General features: G+C 51.8%; 1 protein-coding gene across 3 annotated transcripts in view; it reads right to left on the bottom strand.

Moving 5' to 3' along the window:
* SCARB1 (scavenger receptor class B member 1) overlaps positions 1–19,315 on the bottom strand; it is a 68,787-nt gene that overhangs the window by 29,973 nt on the left and 19,499 nt on the right. For all 3 annotated transcript variants that reach the window (XM_084762982.1, XM_084762981.1, XM_084762980.1), the window contains exon 2: positions 526–683. In XM_084762982.1, the coding sequence (XP_084619108.1) occupies positions 526–683 (158 nt within the window). The remainder of the gene's footprint in view (positions 1–525; positions 684–19,315) is intronic.

Raw genomic sequence — 19,315 nt, 5'->3', positions numbered from 1 at the left:
CCCCCCCCCCCCAACAGGGATTTTCTGCATAGCCTCGGCTGTCCTGGACTCACTTTGTAGACCAGGCTGGCCTCGAACTCACAGCCATCCACCTGCCTCTGCCTCCTGAGTGCTGGGATTAAAGGTGTGCGCCACCATCACGCCCAGCCCGTGGCTCACTTATTTTTTTTTTAATAATTTATTTTATTTTATTTTATTTTAGCGTGAGGGTGTCAGAGCCATTGGAACTGGAATTACAGACAGTTGTGAGCTGCCATGTGGTGGCTGGGAATTGAACCCGGGTCCTTTAGAAGAGCAGACAGTACTCTTAACCACTGAGCCATCTCTCCAGCCCACCTCCCACTGAGGTGCCATGTTAACTGGTTTTACTTCTGTACCTTTGTCTGACTTTTCTGACTAAATAGCAGCCATTTTGCCCAGTTGGTGCCCTCTTGGGTCCTCTGTGCCTCCTCCATGGTGACACATATAGATGCACATCAGCACTCCACCCGCCCCGGCTCCACCCCCATGCCGGCCCGGCCTCACCTGTAGACATAGGGTCCACGCTCCCGCACTATTGGCTTCTCGCCCTGGAGGATCTCGTTGGGGTTGACCACCTCGAAGAAGTGGACGGACAGGTAGAAAGGGATGGGGATCTCCTTCCACATCCCGAAGGCAACGCTGCTGGGGTCTATGCGGACATTCTGTGAGGAGACAGAAGGAGAGCTTGAGGAGGGGCTTCGCCCACTTTATGGCTCTGCACCAGCTGCCTGGAGGCTACCCTGTGCCAAGGACCTCCAAGGCTCATCCGGAAAGATGGCTGTGGTGATCTGAACGGGACCCGCCCCCACAGGGTCTGTAGATTTGCACGCTCAGTCCCTAGTGGGTGAACTGCTTGGAAGGATTGTCTTCGTCAGAGGAGGGGTGTCCTCATCGGTGTGTCCCTATGGCCTGTCGGTCCGTCTGTCTGTCTGTCTCTGGAAGGTACCAAGACCACCATTTTACTTGCTCCCATGCTCCCTGCCATGAGGATAATAGACCAAGCCTCCAAAACTGTAAACAAGCCCCCCCCCCCAGTTAAATGCTTTCTTTTATAAGGGTTGTCTTGGTCATGACATCTCTTCACAGCAGGACAGAACGCTGGCTAAGACACTGCTCCTCAGGGGAGGCGCTCCTACGGCTGGAGCCCTGGTTAGGTGGATGTGACTCAGTGGCATTTCCACTTCCATTCATTGAGTCAATCACTCATCCAGTAAGTCATTCATTCATTCATTCATTCATTCATTCATTTCCTTTCACTTTTTCATTCGTTTACTCTCTCATCCTTTTACCCATTTTTTCCCCCGAGACAGGGTTTCTCTGTACAGCCTTGGCTGTCCTGGACCTGCTTTGTAGAGCAGGCTGGCCTCGAACTCACAGCGATCTGCCTGCCTCTGCCTCCCGAGTGCTGGGGTTAAAGATGTGTGCCACCACGCCCGGCTGGGCAGCTCTTTTTGACAGATGGGGTTCCAGGAGTGGCAGACAGGAGTGGGAAGTAGGCAGACTGTCTCCTCCAGCCTTGTGGAGCTTTTATCAAATCAGGGGAATGTGGTAACTCAGGCTCTATGCCTTGAGGGGAAGCCAGAGCTGTGTGGCTTGTTCAGAGAGCAGGGAGAGGGACGGGGCTGGATTCTTGGCAGGGACAAGCTGCGAGGGACAGAAAAAAAGGAAGCAGGGCCAGAGGTGTGGCTCAGTGCTCTCCTAGCATGCAGGCAGCCCTGGTTCTGTCACCTTGCACTTGGGCCGCTGAAGCAGAAAGCTGCTAACTCTGAGGCCAGCCTGGGATATGTGGTGAATGAGACTCTGTCTCAGAAGAGAACCGCCAATTTTCTCAAAGGCTAGAATAAAGAGGTGGGCCATTCCCCTGACCGCTGGCCTCTGCCCCCGAGCCAAGAGCCACCACCCCCAGCTTCTCAGAGACAGCAAGGTTCAAAAGCCAGGTCCTAGGCAGCTTACGTCACTTTCGACTGTCTCTGAACTAGGCCTGCCAGGATGAGGACAACCACCCCACTGTCCGCAAACAGCCAGAAACAACAAGCGGTGGCCCCAGAGGAGGTGTCAAGCCAGAGCTGGCAGGTCAGGTCCAGCCCCATGTCGGGGTGGACTGCGAGGCGGGCAGACACCGGGTCACGCTTTCTCAGGCCTACCTTGCCTCTCTGGGCCCGGCTTTGTTCTTACATACAAGGCTGGAGTCACTGAAGCCACCGCCGGGTCTCGTCTATCCCCCCTGGGACTCAAGCAAAGTATGAATCCCCCACCTAAGAGAGGAGAGGAGAGGCCCCTCACACCTTCCTACAGCTGTGGCCGCTGGTCGCCCACAGCCTGAACATCTGGCACAGAGAGACTTTCAGAAGACTGGCAGCAGAAGGCGGGGTGTGTCTGGGTGCCACATGCCAGACCTTGCCCCCCCTGTACTGCACTCCCCTTTCTTAGCCAACACCATGGCCCTGGTGATGTAGCGACAGGCGGCGACTGTCACAGTCGCTTTACCCTGGCGACATAAGAGGTCTTGCCATGGGCCAAGCACAGTGTCCCCATCTCACCGACCACTGGAAGGTTTAAGTGAGAGTTGTTGTTGCAAGGAACAGTGACTGGACCAGACAGGACCCGGGGATCACACTGTCACCTGTGATCACAAACAATACAGGTTGTCACCATTGCTCTTGGTTGCCCCAGAACTTAACGGTAAGACCCTGTTGCTGACAACACCACACACTTTGATCACAGGACTTGGAGAAATAAAGCTGGTGCTAACCCAGAAGCCTCCTTTCCTCTGCTCAGATTTCACAGTGCAGGAAGGTGCTATGCAGATTGCTGGGGCAGAAGCATCCACCAACAGTCTCGCCCAGTTCTGACCTCTAAGAGCTACCCTGCAGCTCACCAGCCTGCTAAGATATACCCAGGGGTGCATTAGTGACATGAATGTTATGGGGATAACCAGCCACTTTCTGAATGAACTTAAGGCCTTCTCTATAGGATGAAAAAACATGCCTGGTACAATAAATCTGGCAGACAACCAATGGCCGAGAGCTCATAGGCCCCGGGGGTGAATGTAGTACTATTTGCTAAATGGACATAGTATAAAACTGCCCCCTACCTATGTGTATATGGGCCACAGTAATTGGATTGAGTGGGTTATATTTATTTATTTATTTATTTACGTATTTATTGGTTTTTTGAGACAGGGTCTCTCTGTGTTAGCCTTGGCTGTCCTGGACTCGCTTTGTAGACCAAGCTGGCCTTGAACTCACAGCCACCCACCTGCCTCTGCCTCCCGAGTGCTGGGATTAAAGGCACGCACCACCACGCCCAGCTGAGTGGGTTACTAAGAAAAGAAGAAAAGGAAAAAAGAAAGCTCTGGAAGTGGTAGGGCACACTTTTACTCCCATCACCCAGGAAACAAAGGCAGGAGGATCTTTGTGAATTTGAGGCCAGCCAGAGCTGCGTAGTGAGATCCTGTCTCAAAGGAAAAACAAAAATAAGACCCCTCCAAAAAAAATGGATATAAAGTTAGGAATGGCCTGTAGAGGGATCTGGGAGGAGTAGCAAGTCTATTTTATAGGAATACATTGTATGAATATTGTGATTCTCAAAGAATAAATAAGCAATGGTATAAATACAATAAAAGAGAGTGTCCACAAGTGCTGAAGGTGCAGCTCAGCGGCAGAGAGCTTGCCTAGCATGTGCAAGGTCCTGGGTTCGATCGCTATCACCACGACAAAAATAGACAAACTGGAAAACTAAAAAGGATCAAGAACTGAGTGCCAGTCACCTTAGCACTCAGGCAGCTGAGGCAGAAGGTTGGCCGACTTGCTGAGGCCAGCCTGGCTGCACAATAGCAAGAGTACAAAACAAAGACAAAACAGGCTGTGCCAGGAAAAGGTCCCAAGAGAGAGTTCCAGCAAAGGCTGGCCAGCTGTGAGAGCGTGCAGGGCTCCGTGTCTACCCATGACAGGGGCGTTTGTAAAATGAGGCTCTAGGAAACATCTGGAGAACTGCTGGGAGATTCCTAACCTGCCTTTGGCAACATGGGACAAGCCCCCACGGGGGCTCATGACTCCGTGCGTGTGAGCTGCTGTATTAAATCAGTTCCCTCCCTGGCACTGAACAAAGCAAGCCCAGCGACCCACACCTCTCACCTCAACCCTCCAGAAGCAGAGGTAGAGGGATTCTGAGTTCAAGGTCAGCCTCAGCTACATAGTAAGTTCAAGGATAGCCTGGGCTACATAAAACCCTGTCTCAAAAATAGAAAGGGCCTGACTGGAATGCTGCAGCGTAGTACTACTGTGGGAGAAAAGGCAGAAGCAAGAAGCACTCAGACTGTGAGTCCTACTGTGCAAAGTTCCAGAACAGACGAGGCTGGCATGTCTCCACAAAGGTTTTCTTTTTCTTTCTTTCTTTTTTTTTTTTAAATCATTGCAGTTACTTATTCTGTGTATACGGGTGTATGTGTGGGCTCGCACACGCCAGGGCACACGTGTGCACGATTTGCAGGAGTTGGCTCTCTCCCTTCTACCATGTGGGCCCCAGGGATCAAACTCAGGCCATCAGGCTTGGCAGCGAGCGCCTTCACCCACTGAGCCATCTTGCTGGACCTTAAGTTGTATACCCAAACAGAAATTCACCCATAATATGAAAAGGATCAACTGTAAAGTTAGATAGGATACAATTTCTCAGAAATTGGTGAGGGGCGCAGCCTGGGGAGCCCCCCTCCACCCCCGGGTAGCTGTGTGCACTTTTGATCATATCTGTGCAATTAGGAGCCCCTGTTCGGCCCAGCAGTCAGAATACCAGTTTCCAAATGCTGCTTGCCACCTAGGGCAACCTCCCCAGCACAAAATGACCGCCACCCCAACTGCACTGTTTTTTGGTCCAATGTTCCACCCTGTCCCTCTTGAGTAGTTTTTGGGTTCTTTGTATGTGATGAGGTCTCATGTAGCCCAGGCTAGCCTTGAACCTTCTATGTGGCTGGGGATGGCCTTGAACTCCTGATGTTCCTGCTTCTACCTCTCCAGTGCTTGGATTACAGGGGTCCTGGGATATCATTACACCTAGATCTTACAGTGTTTAAGACTTCTATTTATTTGTTTGTTTGCGGGGGGAGCAGCTGGGGAGGTGACTCAGTGGTTAAGAGACTGAATTTAGTTCCTAGGGCCTACATCAGGTGGCTCACAACTAATTCCAGCTTCCAGGAGATCCAACACTCTCTTCAGGCATCAGCGCACACTTGTCCACCCCCCACACTCACTCCTCTTAACCTCTGCACCATTTCTCTGGCACCCCCACCAACACACACACACACACACACACACACACACACACACACACACAAACACAGACACACCATGCTTTAAATGCCAATCGCCCACACACCCCGGGGATGTCACAACACATATCAGAAAGATCATATCCAGCCATTTGGAAAGTCTGCCCTAGAGGAATTCCCAAGGTGCAAGAGGCCACCAGAGGTGTGGAGAAGTACCTGCAGGCCCTCTTCTGGAACACACTGGCTCCCTTCCACACCCAGAGGGCTCTCGGGAGAGCTGGCAGGGCACGCTCCCCCCGGATGGTCTTGCTTGGCTCTTTGTGGACATAGGAGACCAGCCAGAGTCTTACTCAAAACCATGGAGTTGTGGGAGGTTCCCCCCTCTGAGAGTAGGCGGTTGGGGTGTCACAGTTGATCAGTGTGGGGAGGCGGAGTGCCTGTGGGGTGTGTGTGGCTGGCCCTTATCTGACGCTCAGGGCCCAACACCTTTCAGATTATACCTGGCGAGATGTCTTAGTGGGTAAAGGTGCTTATCCCCACACCTGAGGACTAGAGTTGGGGGTCCCTGGGACCCACATGTCAGAAGGAAAGAACCGACTCTAACAAATTGTCCTCTGTCCTCTGCACATGCTCTGGCATATGTATGCCCACCCCCGCCACCACCAAAATGTGTTTGGTTTTTTGTTTTTGTTTTTGTTTTTAATTTAAAAAGTATACATTTTACCATGTTAACACTGACCTATGAGCCTTTTCTTGTCTGGCCCCAGTGGCATCTCTAGTGCCGTGTCCTTCTACTGCCTCAATCACCCCATCAGCCCAGCCTAGCAGCCTCGCCCTACCTCGAATGCTCACACACTCACCCGGGCGCCTGCACAAGTTATTCCTCCTTCACTGTTTGCGGAGGAAGCCTCAGGCAAGGCCTCCAGGGAGCCTGTGCCTGTGCTCAGGAAAGCCCACCCAGCCCATCCTGAGCCCCGAGCTCCCTCGCTGACTCTTGTTTTTTCCTTGGCACTCCTTGCTTTCCCGATTATGTCAATGAATTCATCCTGTGTATTGTGCTTAGGACTCCTTGCCAGGCCATAAACCCCACCGCCCCCACCGCCCCCACCGCCCCCACCGCCGATGCTCCCGCTGCATCCGTGAACTCTCGACAGCGCTAGGCACCTGGCAGGACCTCAGAGGACTCTGAGGAAAGAGCTCAGGCTAATTCTGGATAGCCATAATCCACCAGTGTGGGAAACGATCCCTCAGAGGGCCTGGCATCCTTGTGGGCACCTTTGACATAGTGTGATCTGGAGACTGAAGGCCCTCTTCTGGAACACACTGGCTCCCAACTGAAGGTTGGGGAGATGGCTCTGGCGAAAAGTGCTTGCTTCATAAGTATAAGGCGCCCCGGCTTTGATCCCCAGCACCCATGCACAAAACCAGGTGGGGAGGGTCATCACTGAGCTCCAACACGAAGCCTTAGGGAAAAGGCTGTGCGGGGCAGACTTTCTTTGCCTTCTTGTCCCCCTCACTTTGTCCCCCATCTCTCCGCCCACGGCTGCTTCCCTCAAGTGCTCAGCAGCATGGAGTGGTGTCATCAGAGGTAGGTCGAGCCTCAGTCTTTCATTACAGTAACACCAACAGATACACTGGGGTTTCCTCCTCTGTGGGGAGCCATGCGCTACCTCAGTCCCACTCTGTAAGCCTTGGGGACCCCCAGAATGCACTTCAAGTGCCTGAGAGACAGAAAGACTAGAGCAACCTCCATGTCCTGGACAACAAAAGCTTGTGTGTTCCAATCATTTGCTTGTACCCCAAATACGAGGCATGTGCTGCGTGTCCACGGGTGACCTGGGTGCGGGGTACATTAGAGAATAAGCCAGCTGCTTTCCAGAGTAGGACTGGGTGGGCAACAGATAACCAAATGCTTTGAGCCTGAGGTAGGCTCTGAGCAAGCCACACGAGAGAGAACACATGGATGGCCCTGGGGTTAGAGGGTACTTTGTTGGCCGGGGTGATTCTCAGCTAAAGCCAGCAGGAGCCAAACACCCCTAGATGCTAGAGACTCCACGCAAAAGAAAAACAAGAGGAGAGGGAAGCTGCTCAAGGCCCCCACCTGAAGTAATAGGGACCTGAGGGACCCTCTGTGTGGGTAACAAGACACTCAACCCACTTCACGTCATGGAGTCTGACCGTTTGTCGCAGGCACACACAGCAGGCCCGGAGGTCTCTGTCCTGTAAAGATCACAGAGATGGAGGCTCACCCAGGCTCTGTCTCCACACAGGACCACACAAGATCTTCAGGACACTGTTCCCAGCCTCTCCCGGCCTTTCCCAGCGGCTCAGCTCAGGTATTTTATAAAGCAATCCATCATTAATCTACTTTAAAAAATTGCAAAAACCCAATTTCTCCTCCCCTAGGAATCACAGCAAACAACAATTCAGGTTGGTTCAAAGACAGTTCTGGCAGGTCGGTGGTGACACATGCCTTTAATCCCAGCACTCAGGAGGCAGAGGCAAGCAGATCTCTGAGTCTGAAAGCCAGCCTGGTCTCCAGAGCTAGTTCCAGGACAGCCAGGGCTACACAGCGAAACCCTGTCTCCAATCCCCCTCACCCCCCCCCAAAAAAAAAACAGTTCTGGTCATTACCAATGGGTTTACCAGGCCTGGATCTGGCTTGAGGTAGATCTTGCCTGCTTCAGTCATGTACCAGCCCTGTGGGGTGCCATGCATACAGGGAGAGACAGGCCACAAGGGAAAAATCTAGCCTAAGGCTTGGAGACAGCACATATCAAACATGGCTGGAGAGAGAGCTCGGTGGTTAAAAGCACTGGCTGCTCTTGCAGAAGACCTAGGTTCAGTTCCCAGCACCAACACAGCCTCTGCTGAGCCCCCAATGCAAAACAGGCTGTGTGCCAGGCCTGAATCACATCAGTGAAGAAATTGGACAGGGCCATTGTTTGTTTAAAAAAAAAAAAAGCCCCTCCCCCATCACACCCTATCCACATCAAAAGTTCCTGTGGCTTCAGCAACAACCTCTTGCCCCTCACCCCTACACCCCACCCCAATCTGGAAATTCAGTCCTGTGGGGAGAGCTACACAGCCACCGGGGATCATGATACAGCTTTGAGACCGAAAGCCCTACACAAAGAAAGCCCTACACAAAGACCTGGTGACCTAGGACTTCGTAAAATGATGATCACACGTGTTGGCAAGGACGTGGGGCAATCAGAACGTGCACACGCTGCTGGTGGGGAGTGTGTGTTGGCGTCATCGCTTTGCCTGCTGGAGCCGAATACCTGGTCACCGTGACGTGGTAGTCCACTCCGGTGTTACCCTGGGGAAATGTGAGCATCCACCCACGAGCTGCCCATAAATGTTTTCAAGAGTTTTGCTACAGTAGCCTAATATACAAGAGTGATACCAACGTAGCTGGGGTTGCATAGTCACGTGCTAGAATGTTCCCTAGATGTCAAAGGGTGGCTCCCTCAGGCTATGGGAAAACTTTGGTTTCTGCTCTTGTGACACACAGACACATTTTAGGAACAGAGGAGGGAAGGCATCCTCAAGATATGAGCCCTTGACCCAGCTGGACAGGACAGGGAGCCTGTCCAGATATAAAACTCAGAGCCCCCAGGGAAGAGGACTCAGCAGGCTCCATCAAAGAGTCCCTGGTGGGTCCCTTGCTGTCCCTCCAGGGTAACATCAGGACCTGGGATCTGTCAAAGGCATCTTCACTGCCAGTGGTTTCTCAGGGGACAATGGCAGTGAGAGCTGCTCCAGCTCATGGGCTGGGCCAGGACTGCACACAGACACACGGGCACCTGCGTGCCTGTCAATCACTGAGCCACACTCTTCCTGATCCCAAAGGACCTCCACGTGCCGAACACAGAGCAGATCTGTATACCAGTCTGGACCGGACCACGGGCAGCTGTCAGTGGGTGAGGCCTATGGGAGGCTGGTCAGGTCGGCTCTTGTTCTGGGGCCTACTTACTGTTTAACAAGCTGCTGTTGAGCAGTGGTTTTTCCCAGGCTCTGATAGAAACTTCAAGTCTCAAGTTCTCAGGGGCTGGGTATTAACATCAGAGCACTTGCATGGCATGTGCACAGGCCCCTGGCTTTGTACATACATACATACATACATACATACATACATACATACATACATGACAGAAAAGACTTTAGAAAGGAAATGGGAGCAGAGTCTATAGTCAGGGAGCAGAGACAGATGAGTGAATGTTAGGGTCCAGCTCATCCTCTCCTTTTATCTGGTCCAGCAGCACTTAGGGTGGGTCCTCCGCAGATGCATCCAGAGATTTGTCTCCAAGGTGACAAGTGGCCATCTGCTTCCTCGGTCCCCGCTCCCACTCCCACTCCCGTTCTCAACCCCAGTCAGATATCACCAAGGTTAGTCTCAAGTGCCTCATTTCTGTCTCTTGTTTTTAAACTGTGTGGGGTCCAGCGAGGGATGCAGCCCACAGGCATCCTATTCTCTAGCCCTAACCCCACAGCTCACGGGGTGCTGCACCCACTGACACTCCCACTCAGCCCCAACCTAGAACAGCACAGGCTGAGAACTCATTCACTCACTCATTCATTCATTCATTCATTCACTCATTCATTCATTCATGTTTGCTCATGAATCTATTCGTTCATTTTTATTCACTCCAGCCTGCCCACGTACCCACAGGGCCCCAAACTGGTACTTAGCACTATGAGGCAGAGTTAATCAAACTGGATTCTGCCCTCAGGGAAATGGTTGTGAGGGTAGAAGAGGATTCCTAATCTGTATGACTCAGGGGTGTGAGAGGGGGAGCGCTCATGGCATCACACGCGCTTGCTGGCATGCGGTGGTGACACCATACTCTTGCAGGGAGCCCCGCAGGGCGGCATCACTGGGAAATAGCCATTAAAGCAGAATAACGACGCCTGTCGCCCACTCCTACCCATCTGCAGTCAGTCGCTCAATCCTAGGTGTCGCTCAGAAAAGTGAAAACATCAGCAAACATCATAGTGATGTTCCCGAACGCTCCCATCGCGGCCCTAATCTGGAGCCCACCGAACAGGGACCGGTCTGCTCAGGACGTGACCCAGCAACAAGAAGCAACCAGCTATGACTTGTATGCATCTCACCAGCCTCAGGCCGAGCTGCAAGGAGCCACTGCAGAGCTAGGTCAGGGGCCCACTCTGAAAGCACAGACACAAGTCAGTGCAGAAGCCAGCTCAGTTTAGATCAAACCAATCCATGCAGCGGGAAGCTAACGGAGGGCTAGGTGTGGGAACTCATACCTCTAATCCCTGCATTTAGAAGGCAAAGGCAAAAGGGTTGCTGTGACTTTGACAGCCAAAGCCATGGCAAGAGCCTGTCTATAAATAAATAAATAAATAAATAAATAAATAAATAAATAAAATAAAAAAGTGAAGGGATGGGTTACCTTCCAGGTGCCCCTAAAGGATTCTGGGAGCTCCTGTTTCTTTATTCCGGTCTCAATTTGTCAGGCTAATGACAATGGCTATTATTTACCAAGGGGCCAAGCCAAGCGGTAAATGGGCACCTTTTCTTGTAGTTTTTTTTGCCAGGTTATGTAACCTAGGCTAGCCTGCGCGTCCCTATGTGGCTCAGACTGGCCTCACACCCATGATCTTCCTGTCTCTGCTTCCTGACAGCCACATGCCTTACATGCAGTTGACACACACACAGCCGACTGTGTTGTTGCCCACCTAAAAAACCCTCTGCCTCCTACCCCCATTAGAAACACATGAGGAGTAGAGAGTCCAACCTCCCTCTCAGGGAAGGTGGCCCTGACTCTAGACTGGGTGAGAGGTCTGTCGGAGACTTCTAGAGAATTCCTTCAGTAGCAGCGATGGACTTAAACATTCAGAAATGTGTGAGAGTTCTCCATTGAGCCAGAGTCACACAAGGCCATACGTGACTACGTGACTGGGCTAGGCTAGGACCCTCATCCTCTGCTTTCTCCAGCCTGGTCCCCAGAGTGTTGCGTGGTCCCCTCAGGGCCCCTTCCAGTGGCAAATCATGCAGTGGTCTGGGGCATGAGGCTGTCCCAAGGAAGATACCCATTCATAAACACTTTGATGAGGACGATGCCGCAAAGGCCTCTAGGTCAGCGCTGGCTGAGGTTCAAAAATGCAGCCAGAGGCCGGCCAAGCCTCAGAGAAAAGGGCAGCGATTGCAGCACCAGCTCAGGGCCGCACTTCCAGGGAACTGGGCTTTTCTAAGACATTCATCAGGTTGGGACAGAGCCAGCACGGACACTGAGTTCTCCATCTACAAACCAGAGTAAGGAGGGTGTTACCCTTGTCCCTTCAGGGGAAAACCAGCCATAGCTGGTTGATCGAAGCCTCCAGACTTGGACTATTGATTGATTGATTGATTGAGACAGGTTTTCTCTGTGTAGCTGTGCCTGTTCTGGAACTCACTCTGTTGTCCAGGCTGGCCTCGAACTCAGAGATCTGCCTGCCTCTGCCTCTGAAGTGCTGGGATTAAAGGCGAGGCCTTTTTTTTTTTTTTAAAGCATGCATTCTAATGATGTTAAGTACACCCACGGCTTTGGGCAACTGTCCCCACCAAAGGCCACAGACCACCTCCCATCTGTCCTTCTGAGTGAGACCCTGTCCCCATTCAACACTCTACTCAACCCCCTCCCTGTGCCCCTCCAGCACCCCAATCCTCCAACCTCGCCATCTGTGTACTCTAGGGACTCCTGTAAACAAAATCATATCGCAACCATCCTGCGTTCTCTCAGAATCTGACTTCAGGGTTCATTCACGTTACAGCACGAAGGAGAATTCTCTCCTCTGTAGCAGCTATCCCAGCACTCAGAAAAAGCTGACGCAGGAGGATCATGAGTTTGAAGCCAGCCTGGGGACTATATATTGAAACCCTGTCTCAAAAAAAGGAGGAAGAGGAGGAGGAAAGAAAGAAAGGAAAAAGACAGACAGACAGACACCAGATATGGGTGACGCATGCCTATAATCCTAGTACTCGGGGAGGCAGAAGCAGGCGAATCCCTGTGAGTTTGAGGCCAGCCTGGTCTACAAAGCGAGTCCAGGACAGCCAAGGCTACACAGAGAGACCATGTTTCAAAAAACTAAAAGAATGAATAAAATAATGAATGGACGAGTCTCTCTTCCTCTGTAAAGCTGTATACTATTCCCTTGCTTACAGAGCCCTCCTTTTATTTCTGAAGATTTACAGTTGCTATTATGGGCCACCCTGTGGTTGCTGGGAATTGAACTCAGGACCTTTGGAAGAGCAGGTGGTCCTCTTAACCACTGAGCCATCTCTCCAGCCCCCTACAGTTGCTTTTATTAATGTGTGTGTGACTTTGTGCACATGAGCTCAGTGTCTGACGAGGCCAGAAGAGAGCGTAGTTTGCCCTGGAGCTGATGTTACAAGTAGCTGTGACTCGTCTGATGTGGGCGCTGGGTCCTCTGGGAGAGCCGTGTATGCTCTTAACCTCTGAGCCATCTCTCCAAGCCACCTCTCTGTACTTCGCTTGGTTTTTCTATTTGCCCATCCATCGTCACTAAGCACTTGGACCCCTTTCTACCTTCAGTTGTTGTGTGGTGTCCAGATTCCCCAAGTGGTTGGCTGAACCGGACGGGGATTCCTTGCTTAGCTTTTTGAGAACCTGACCCCGGCCTCCCAATTGGCAGCTACATCATTTACATACCAATAACAACGAATGCCTGCCAATGCCTGCTCTATGGCACACTTGTGACCTACTGGACTTTACAGACGCTGTCCTTGTGAGTGTGCATGACCTTCGACCCTGCAGCCCAGAAAGGTGTCCTGAACATCTGCCCCAGCGGTTCTCAGTCACCTCCTCAGAGGAGCTTACTCCTCCTCAGCACCAGAGGCCCCTCCCCCTCCAGTCTCCTGGGTATCCACGCTCACCACACCCCTTTCTACATCCTAGCCCCTCTTCTGCAGATGTCATGTGCTGCAGATGGTCCATCAAGACCCTGTTTTTCTGCCCACAATGCAGCTCCGGGGCCTGAGAAGGGCCCAGCATGCAATGGGGCAGGCAGTTCAACTGGAAAAGGCAATGTCTGCTTCCCCAGAAGAGCCTCAGGGCCTTCCTCCTGTCTACCCTGCTCCCCGGTATCTGTCCCATCTGTAAGACCGATAATCCCCAAGGCTTCAGTGCAACCCGAAAACACCTGGAGAAGACTTAAGGCACCAAGTGTCTTAAACTGGCCTGGAGCAAGAGGCCTTGCGCTGGAGTTCGTAGGTATCCCACCTACCAGGGGACAGACACCTCCCATCTCACAGTTTTTGTTTTTGTTTTTTACCAGCCAGGCCCCACTGTGGGCCTGGGAAGGGGACAATGGCACTGTGAGGCAAAGCTGTGGGGGTTCTCCATTAGCCTCTACCTTGAAACAGAGCCCAGCCCGTCTCCTCCCTCCCGCAACCATGAGGCCTTGACAGCCCTGACTGCTGATAGCCTGGCCCACTTATCTGCTCCTGGACCACAAACCACGCAAGGCCAGACAGGGAAGGTCAGCTGTGGGGAGACCTCAAAGGTCAGGCTGCTCAGCCCAAGGGCAGCTTCCTGCCCACAGGCATGGTCATTGCCCTGGCCACCTCCTCTCCCCACCTTTCTTTGTCTAGGCCGACTTGTCCCCTGCTATTGGAGAGTCCTAGGGACACCTTTACCACCACCATTTCCACCACAGCCAACACCCCTATAGGTGTTGACTGACCTTTTGCAGATGGGGAAACTGAGTCCTTGGAAGAAGAGGCCCTGCCTGAGTCAGTAGCCTAGACCTGGGCCTGTCGTCTTCAGTCCCATGCCACATGGCCATACACTGAGGGGAGAATTACAGAAAACAAGTGACATCTCTTTGTCTCCCTCCACCCCTTAAAAAAAAAAAAAGTTTTTCAAGACAGGGTTTCACTGTGTAGCTCTGGCTGTCCTGGAACTTGCCCTGTAGGCCACACTGGCCTCGAACTCAGAGATCTGCCTGCCTCTGCCTCCCTGAGTGCTGAGATTAAAGGTGTGTGCCACCACTGCCCAGCTCCTTTCAATCTTTAAAACATTACATTGATTAATTAGTTAATTAAGTACATGCATGGGCACAGATGTGCCACAGCACGTGTGTGGAGGGCAGAGAGTAACGTGTAGGAGGCTGTTCTGTCCTTCTTCCATGTGGATTCCCGGGACCCAATTCAGGATATCAACCTTGGCAGCAAGGGTCCTTCCCTGAAGAGCCATCTCGCTGGCCATCTCTTCTCTCTTTGCCATCTCATCTGACCAGGTAGGAGGCTCAGGACAAACCAGGACACTGAAGCAGGAGGTCACCACAGAGAGCGCCACCAGCCTCAGGTCTCAGCACCCGCAATGGCTCAATTTTTCTATTCTCAAACCATCACCCAGAGAGCCCAGACACCTCCCAGAACACACTAGATGGACACCATGTGGAAGGCCAGGTGTTAACGCCATCGCTGCCAACCAACTCGAGTTGGTCACCTTGCTGCTCATACTAGCCAACAGCTAGAGGCGATCCTGGCGACCCTAGCATTCTTCACCACTTATCACACGCTTATCCCCTCACAACCACGGCCCCACTGACAAGCAGGGAAACTGAGGCACGTGGGAAGTCCTGTCTCTTTCCCTCAGCCACTCACTGGAGATCACCATCCAAGGAGAAGGAGGACCCCACTAAAGCTCAGCCATCCTTGAGGGTGCATCTCTGCCAGTGGCTGCCACATAAATTCTGCCACCTTGATGCATAGTAGTTGCCTGGAAACATGGATTTGAGTTGAGATCCACACCTCTGTAAGCATCAGAAAAAAAACAAACACAACACGCACACACACACACACACACCCCGAAGAAGGCCAGGGTACAACCTCCAGGCAGGAGGTGGTGCACCCAAGTGCCAGGAAGAACAGCTGTGTGGCTTCAGGTGGGTACCTCCTCCCCACAATGCCTGTGCACCTCCACTTGCAGAAAATGCCTTGAGATGGGGACTGATCTGGATCTGATGAGGATGCCTGGACCACACCCAGCATGGTGCCTGGAGGAGCAAGTGCTCACTGTAAGCTGGTGTGTGTGTGTGTGTGTGTGTGTGTGTGTGTGTGTGTGTGTGTTGCTTGGGATGGAGCCCAGAGCCTTGTGCACACTAGGCAAGCCCTTCCCGACTGAACTACATCCCTGGTCCATGTTGTTTTGTTTGTTTTGTTGTTTTGTTTTTTGAGAAAGAGTCTTACTGTGAAGATGTGATGGTGACTACACATGGCAAAATGCTGTCAGGGACCAAATTCTGTGTTGATTAACCCTTTAATTTTTTTTTAACATATGTAACATGCAACTTTGAGCTCAGCACACCCAAAGATATGCCTTGTCCTTAAAAATTATGACCTTGCAGTGGTTGGCTCTTAACTGTCAACTTGACAGAACCTAGGATCACTTAGGAAGAGTCTCAGTGAAGAACTGTCTACATTGGGTTGCCCACCTGGGAAGAGAGACTCAGTGAAACGTTGGGTTGGCTTGTGGGGATTGTCCCGGTTAGGTTAACTGGTGGGAAGATCCAGTCCACTGTGGGTGGCACCATTCCCTAGGCAAGGGGTCTTGAACTGTATAGGAGCAGGAAAATCAAACTGAGACAAGAAAGCATACATGCATTTGTTCCTTTCTGCTCTGGCCTGTGGCTGATGTGACCAGCTATTTAATCCCTGCTTGGAATCCCCCTTCTCAGCCTTTCTTGTGCTTTACGTTTTGGCCAACGATGATTGTTACTGTTAGCACCATCCCTCCTGCATGGTGTGCCCCATCCCATCCCCAAACCCCCGCCCCCCACCAAGCTATGGTCATCAGAATGCATGAACATGGCTTTGTCAAGAGGAAGGGTCCTTGGATGTTATGATTGAGGGTCTTGAGAGCAGCCTGGATCGGGGTGGGGCCCGAATCCAACAGCAAATGTCCTTATCAGAAGATGGAGGAGGGAGAGAGAGAGAGAGTAACAGATGATGGGTCCACAAAGGGATGTAGGGGCTACCAGGAGCTGAAGGGGGTTGGGGGATGTCAAGACTCTTGGGGCCTCAAAAGAAACTCAGCCCTAACAGCACCTTAATTCGCCCATGTGACTTCCAGGCACCCAGCCAGAGGACATTAGTGGCATCTCTAGAAACCAATACACCCCCTGAGAAAGCTCCGGAAGACATGGGAAGATGGTTCTGGAATAGGTCCAATGTCCCAGAGACGTGCTATTGAATGCACACGCACTCCATTGCCGGAGCTGATGGGAACCAGCACTCTGAAGAGAAGAGGAAGACCCGGGACCCATCTTGGTGCCCGGTCCAAGAGCTGTAAAGTTCAGGAAGTGCGCAAGGGTACCGGGGGCCAGGAGAAGGAGGGCAGGGAGGGGCTCTCCAGGACACAAACATGTTTTTTTGCAGGAAGGAACAAAAAGCCATGAACCAAAGTTACCTCTATGCTTGGGACCTTGAAGGAGGGGGTCACCTTTGTCTTCCCAGAGGATCACTCCTTGCTAGGCTGGCTTTGAACTCACTATGAGCAGAGATGACCCTGAGCTTCTGATCCTCCTGCCTCTTCCTCTCAAGGGCTGAGACCTGGTCATCATGATACGTTGATGATTTTTGTTCTGTAGTTTATTTTCACTACCTCCAGATAGTGGTGAGGGGGTGACTAGGCCCTCCACCAATGAGGACGTGACATTCAGGAGAGATTCCAGTTTCTGTAGAATGCTTTTTTTGACAGCCCCACAGCTCTGGGGCTGGGCTCGTATCCATGGCACATGGCCAAGGGTGAGAATAGTTGACAAATATCTCAGCGTGGGACCTCATTTGAAAACAGGGTCTGGGCAGATGCCATCAAGTTAATATCAGATCGGCACAGCGACACGGGCCTGTCACTTCAACACTTGGGACGCCGAGGTAGGTGGATTGTGAGTTTAAAGCCCGCCTGGGTTTCAGCGTGAGGTTGAGGCCAGCCTGAACTGCACGGTGAGATCTTGTCTCAAAATAGGAACACATCCCAAAATGGTTTGACTTAGGTTGGGTCCCAAAGAAGAGGCGGGGAGCTGGAGAGACGGCTCAGTGCATGAGAGCATGGGCGTTCAGTGCCCAGCACCTACATGGTGGCTCACAACTCTGTATAATGCCAAGGGATCTGATGCCCTCTGGCCTCCATGGGCAGCAGGCACATGCACCATGCACACCGACTCACGCAGGCATGCACACATCCACATAAATAGCATTAATAACTAAACCTTGAAGAAGAAGAAGAGGAAGAAGAAGAAGAAGAAGAAGAAGGAGAAGGAGAAGGAGAAGAGGAAAATACTGAGGAGGCTATGTTGCGGCACAGGCAGAGACCAGCACTGATGCCACCAACTGAGAAACCATGAAAGTCTCCAGGAGTTGCAAGAACCAAGACCCCCGCAAGATGCTAGGAGCTTACCATCAAGTGCCCATTGTTTAAGGGCACGGCTTTAGACCTAAGTGACTAACATGGGGCACCACCATTGAAGGGGGCACCACCATTGAAGGGAACGCCCCCATCTCTGCACTGGCGAGGGGATTGGCACACTCACTCCTTGGCCTCCAGCCCTTGGCGGGACTTTCCTGCTGCTTCTGTCTTAGACTAGAGCCAGACACCTTTGAGCTCTGTGACCTTCATCCCAGTTTCCTTTCTGGATCAGTGTCTCTAGCCCAGATTAGCCGCCTACTCTCTATAGTAGTCGAGCAGAGTGCTGGGATGACAGGCATGGTCCACCACATAAAGTTCATGGGGCTCTGGGGATTGAACTCAGGGCTTCCTGCGTGCTAGGCAAGCCCTCTACAAAGTGAGCCACAGGCTCAGTCCAACACCAATTCTTAAGTGGAGTTCTTTTATTTATTTATTTATTTATTTATTTATTTATTATTTATTTTTTTTCTTTTTTGGTTTTTGGAGACAGGGTTTCTCTGTGTAGCCTTGGCTGTCCTGGACTCACTATGTGGACCAGGCTGGCCTCGAACTCACAGCGATCCGCCTGCCTTCTGAGTGCTGGGATTAAAGGTTAAGGGGAGTTCTTAAGTGGAGCCCCAGCCTCAGGTCAGCCTGTGAATGTCCTTCAGACACTCAGAGCCCTACTTACAAGCCAAAGAGGCTTAGCAAGCTGCAGTCAACTCTGAAGAAACAACTACTTGTCATCCAAGCATGAGGACTTGAGTTTGGGCCACCCCATCGCCACCCCCCATCCCCCGGCACCCATGGAAAAGCAACCCATGAAAAGTGGGCCAGCAAGCTCAGCCATACAGGTCTATAACTACAGCACTGTGGACTCTGGGGTGGGTGAGAAAGGGCGGGTCCCTGAAGCTTGATGGACAGACAGACTAGCCAATTAGCAAGCGAGAGAACCCCTCTTGCCCAGTCAAAAAATAAACTGGACATGGGAGGAAGGATAGTGCTAAATAAGGTGCTTATCTAACGCACAGGAAGCTCTGGGCCCAAACTCCAGCACCACTACCAAAATAAGAAAATATATTATATTATATCATATAGTATATATTTAATTATATGTAGTTCAGGGCCAGGTGTGGAGACACACGGCATTAATCTCAGCATTTAGGAGTCAGAAGCAGGTGGGTCTCTGGGAGTTTGAGGTCAGCTTGTTCTACATAATAAGAGTTTGTCTCAAAATAAACAAACAAGCACGCTGAAGAGTCATTGGAGAACCTCCAGCACAGGCCTCTGGTATCCACATGTACACCAACACAGAAAATGCACACATAGGCAGACAATTACAGATGTCTGTACACGCGCGCGCGCGCACACACACACACACACACACCCCTCAGAAATGCAAGCCCTCTTCCAAGCCACAGAGCTTCCAGAAGGCTGGTCCCATAGAACTCCGAGAGGGTGAATGACCACTTGAGAATCCAGCCTGTTAGCAGTAGGCAGCCAATCGCTTGCTCAAACAACCCAGGGACAGATCTGCAGCAGCCACCCAATGTGGCAGGTCCCATGGAGTGTGTGGAGTACGCTGTGTGTGAAGCTGGAGTTGGAAAAACCA

Source organism: Acomys minous (genome assembly GCF_964271855.1).
Source record: "Acomys minous genome assembly, chromosome: 16".
Taxonomy (NCBI): Eukaryota; Metazoa; Chordata; class Mammalia; order Rodentia; family Muridae; genus Acomys; species Acomys minous.
The sequence above is the reverse complement of the archived record's forward strand: the minus strand, read 5'-3'. Positions and strand labels throughout refer to the sequence as shown.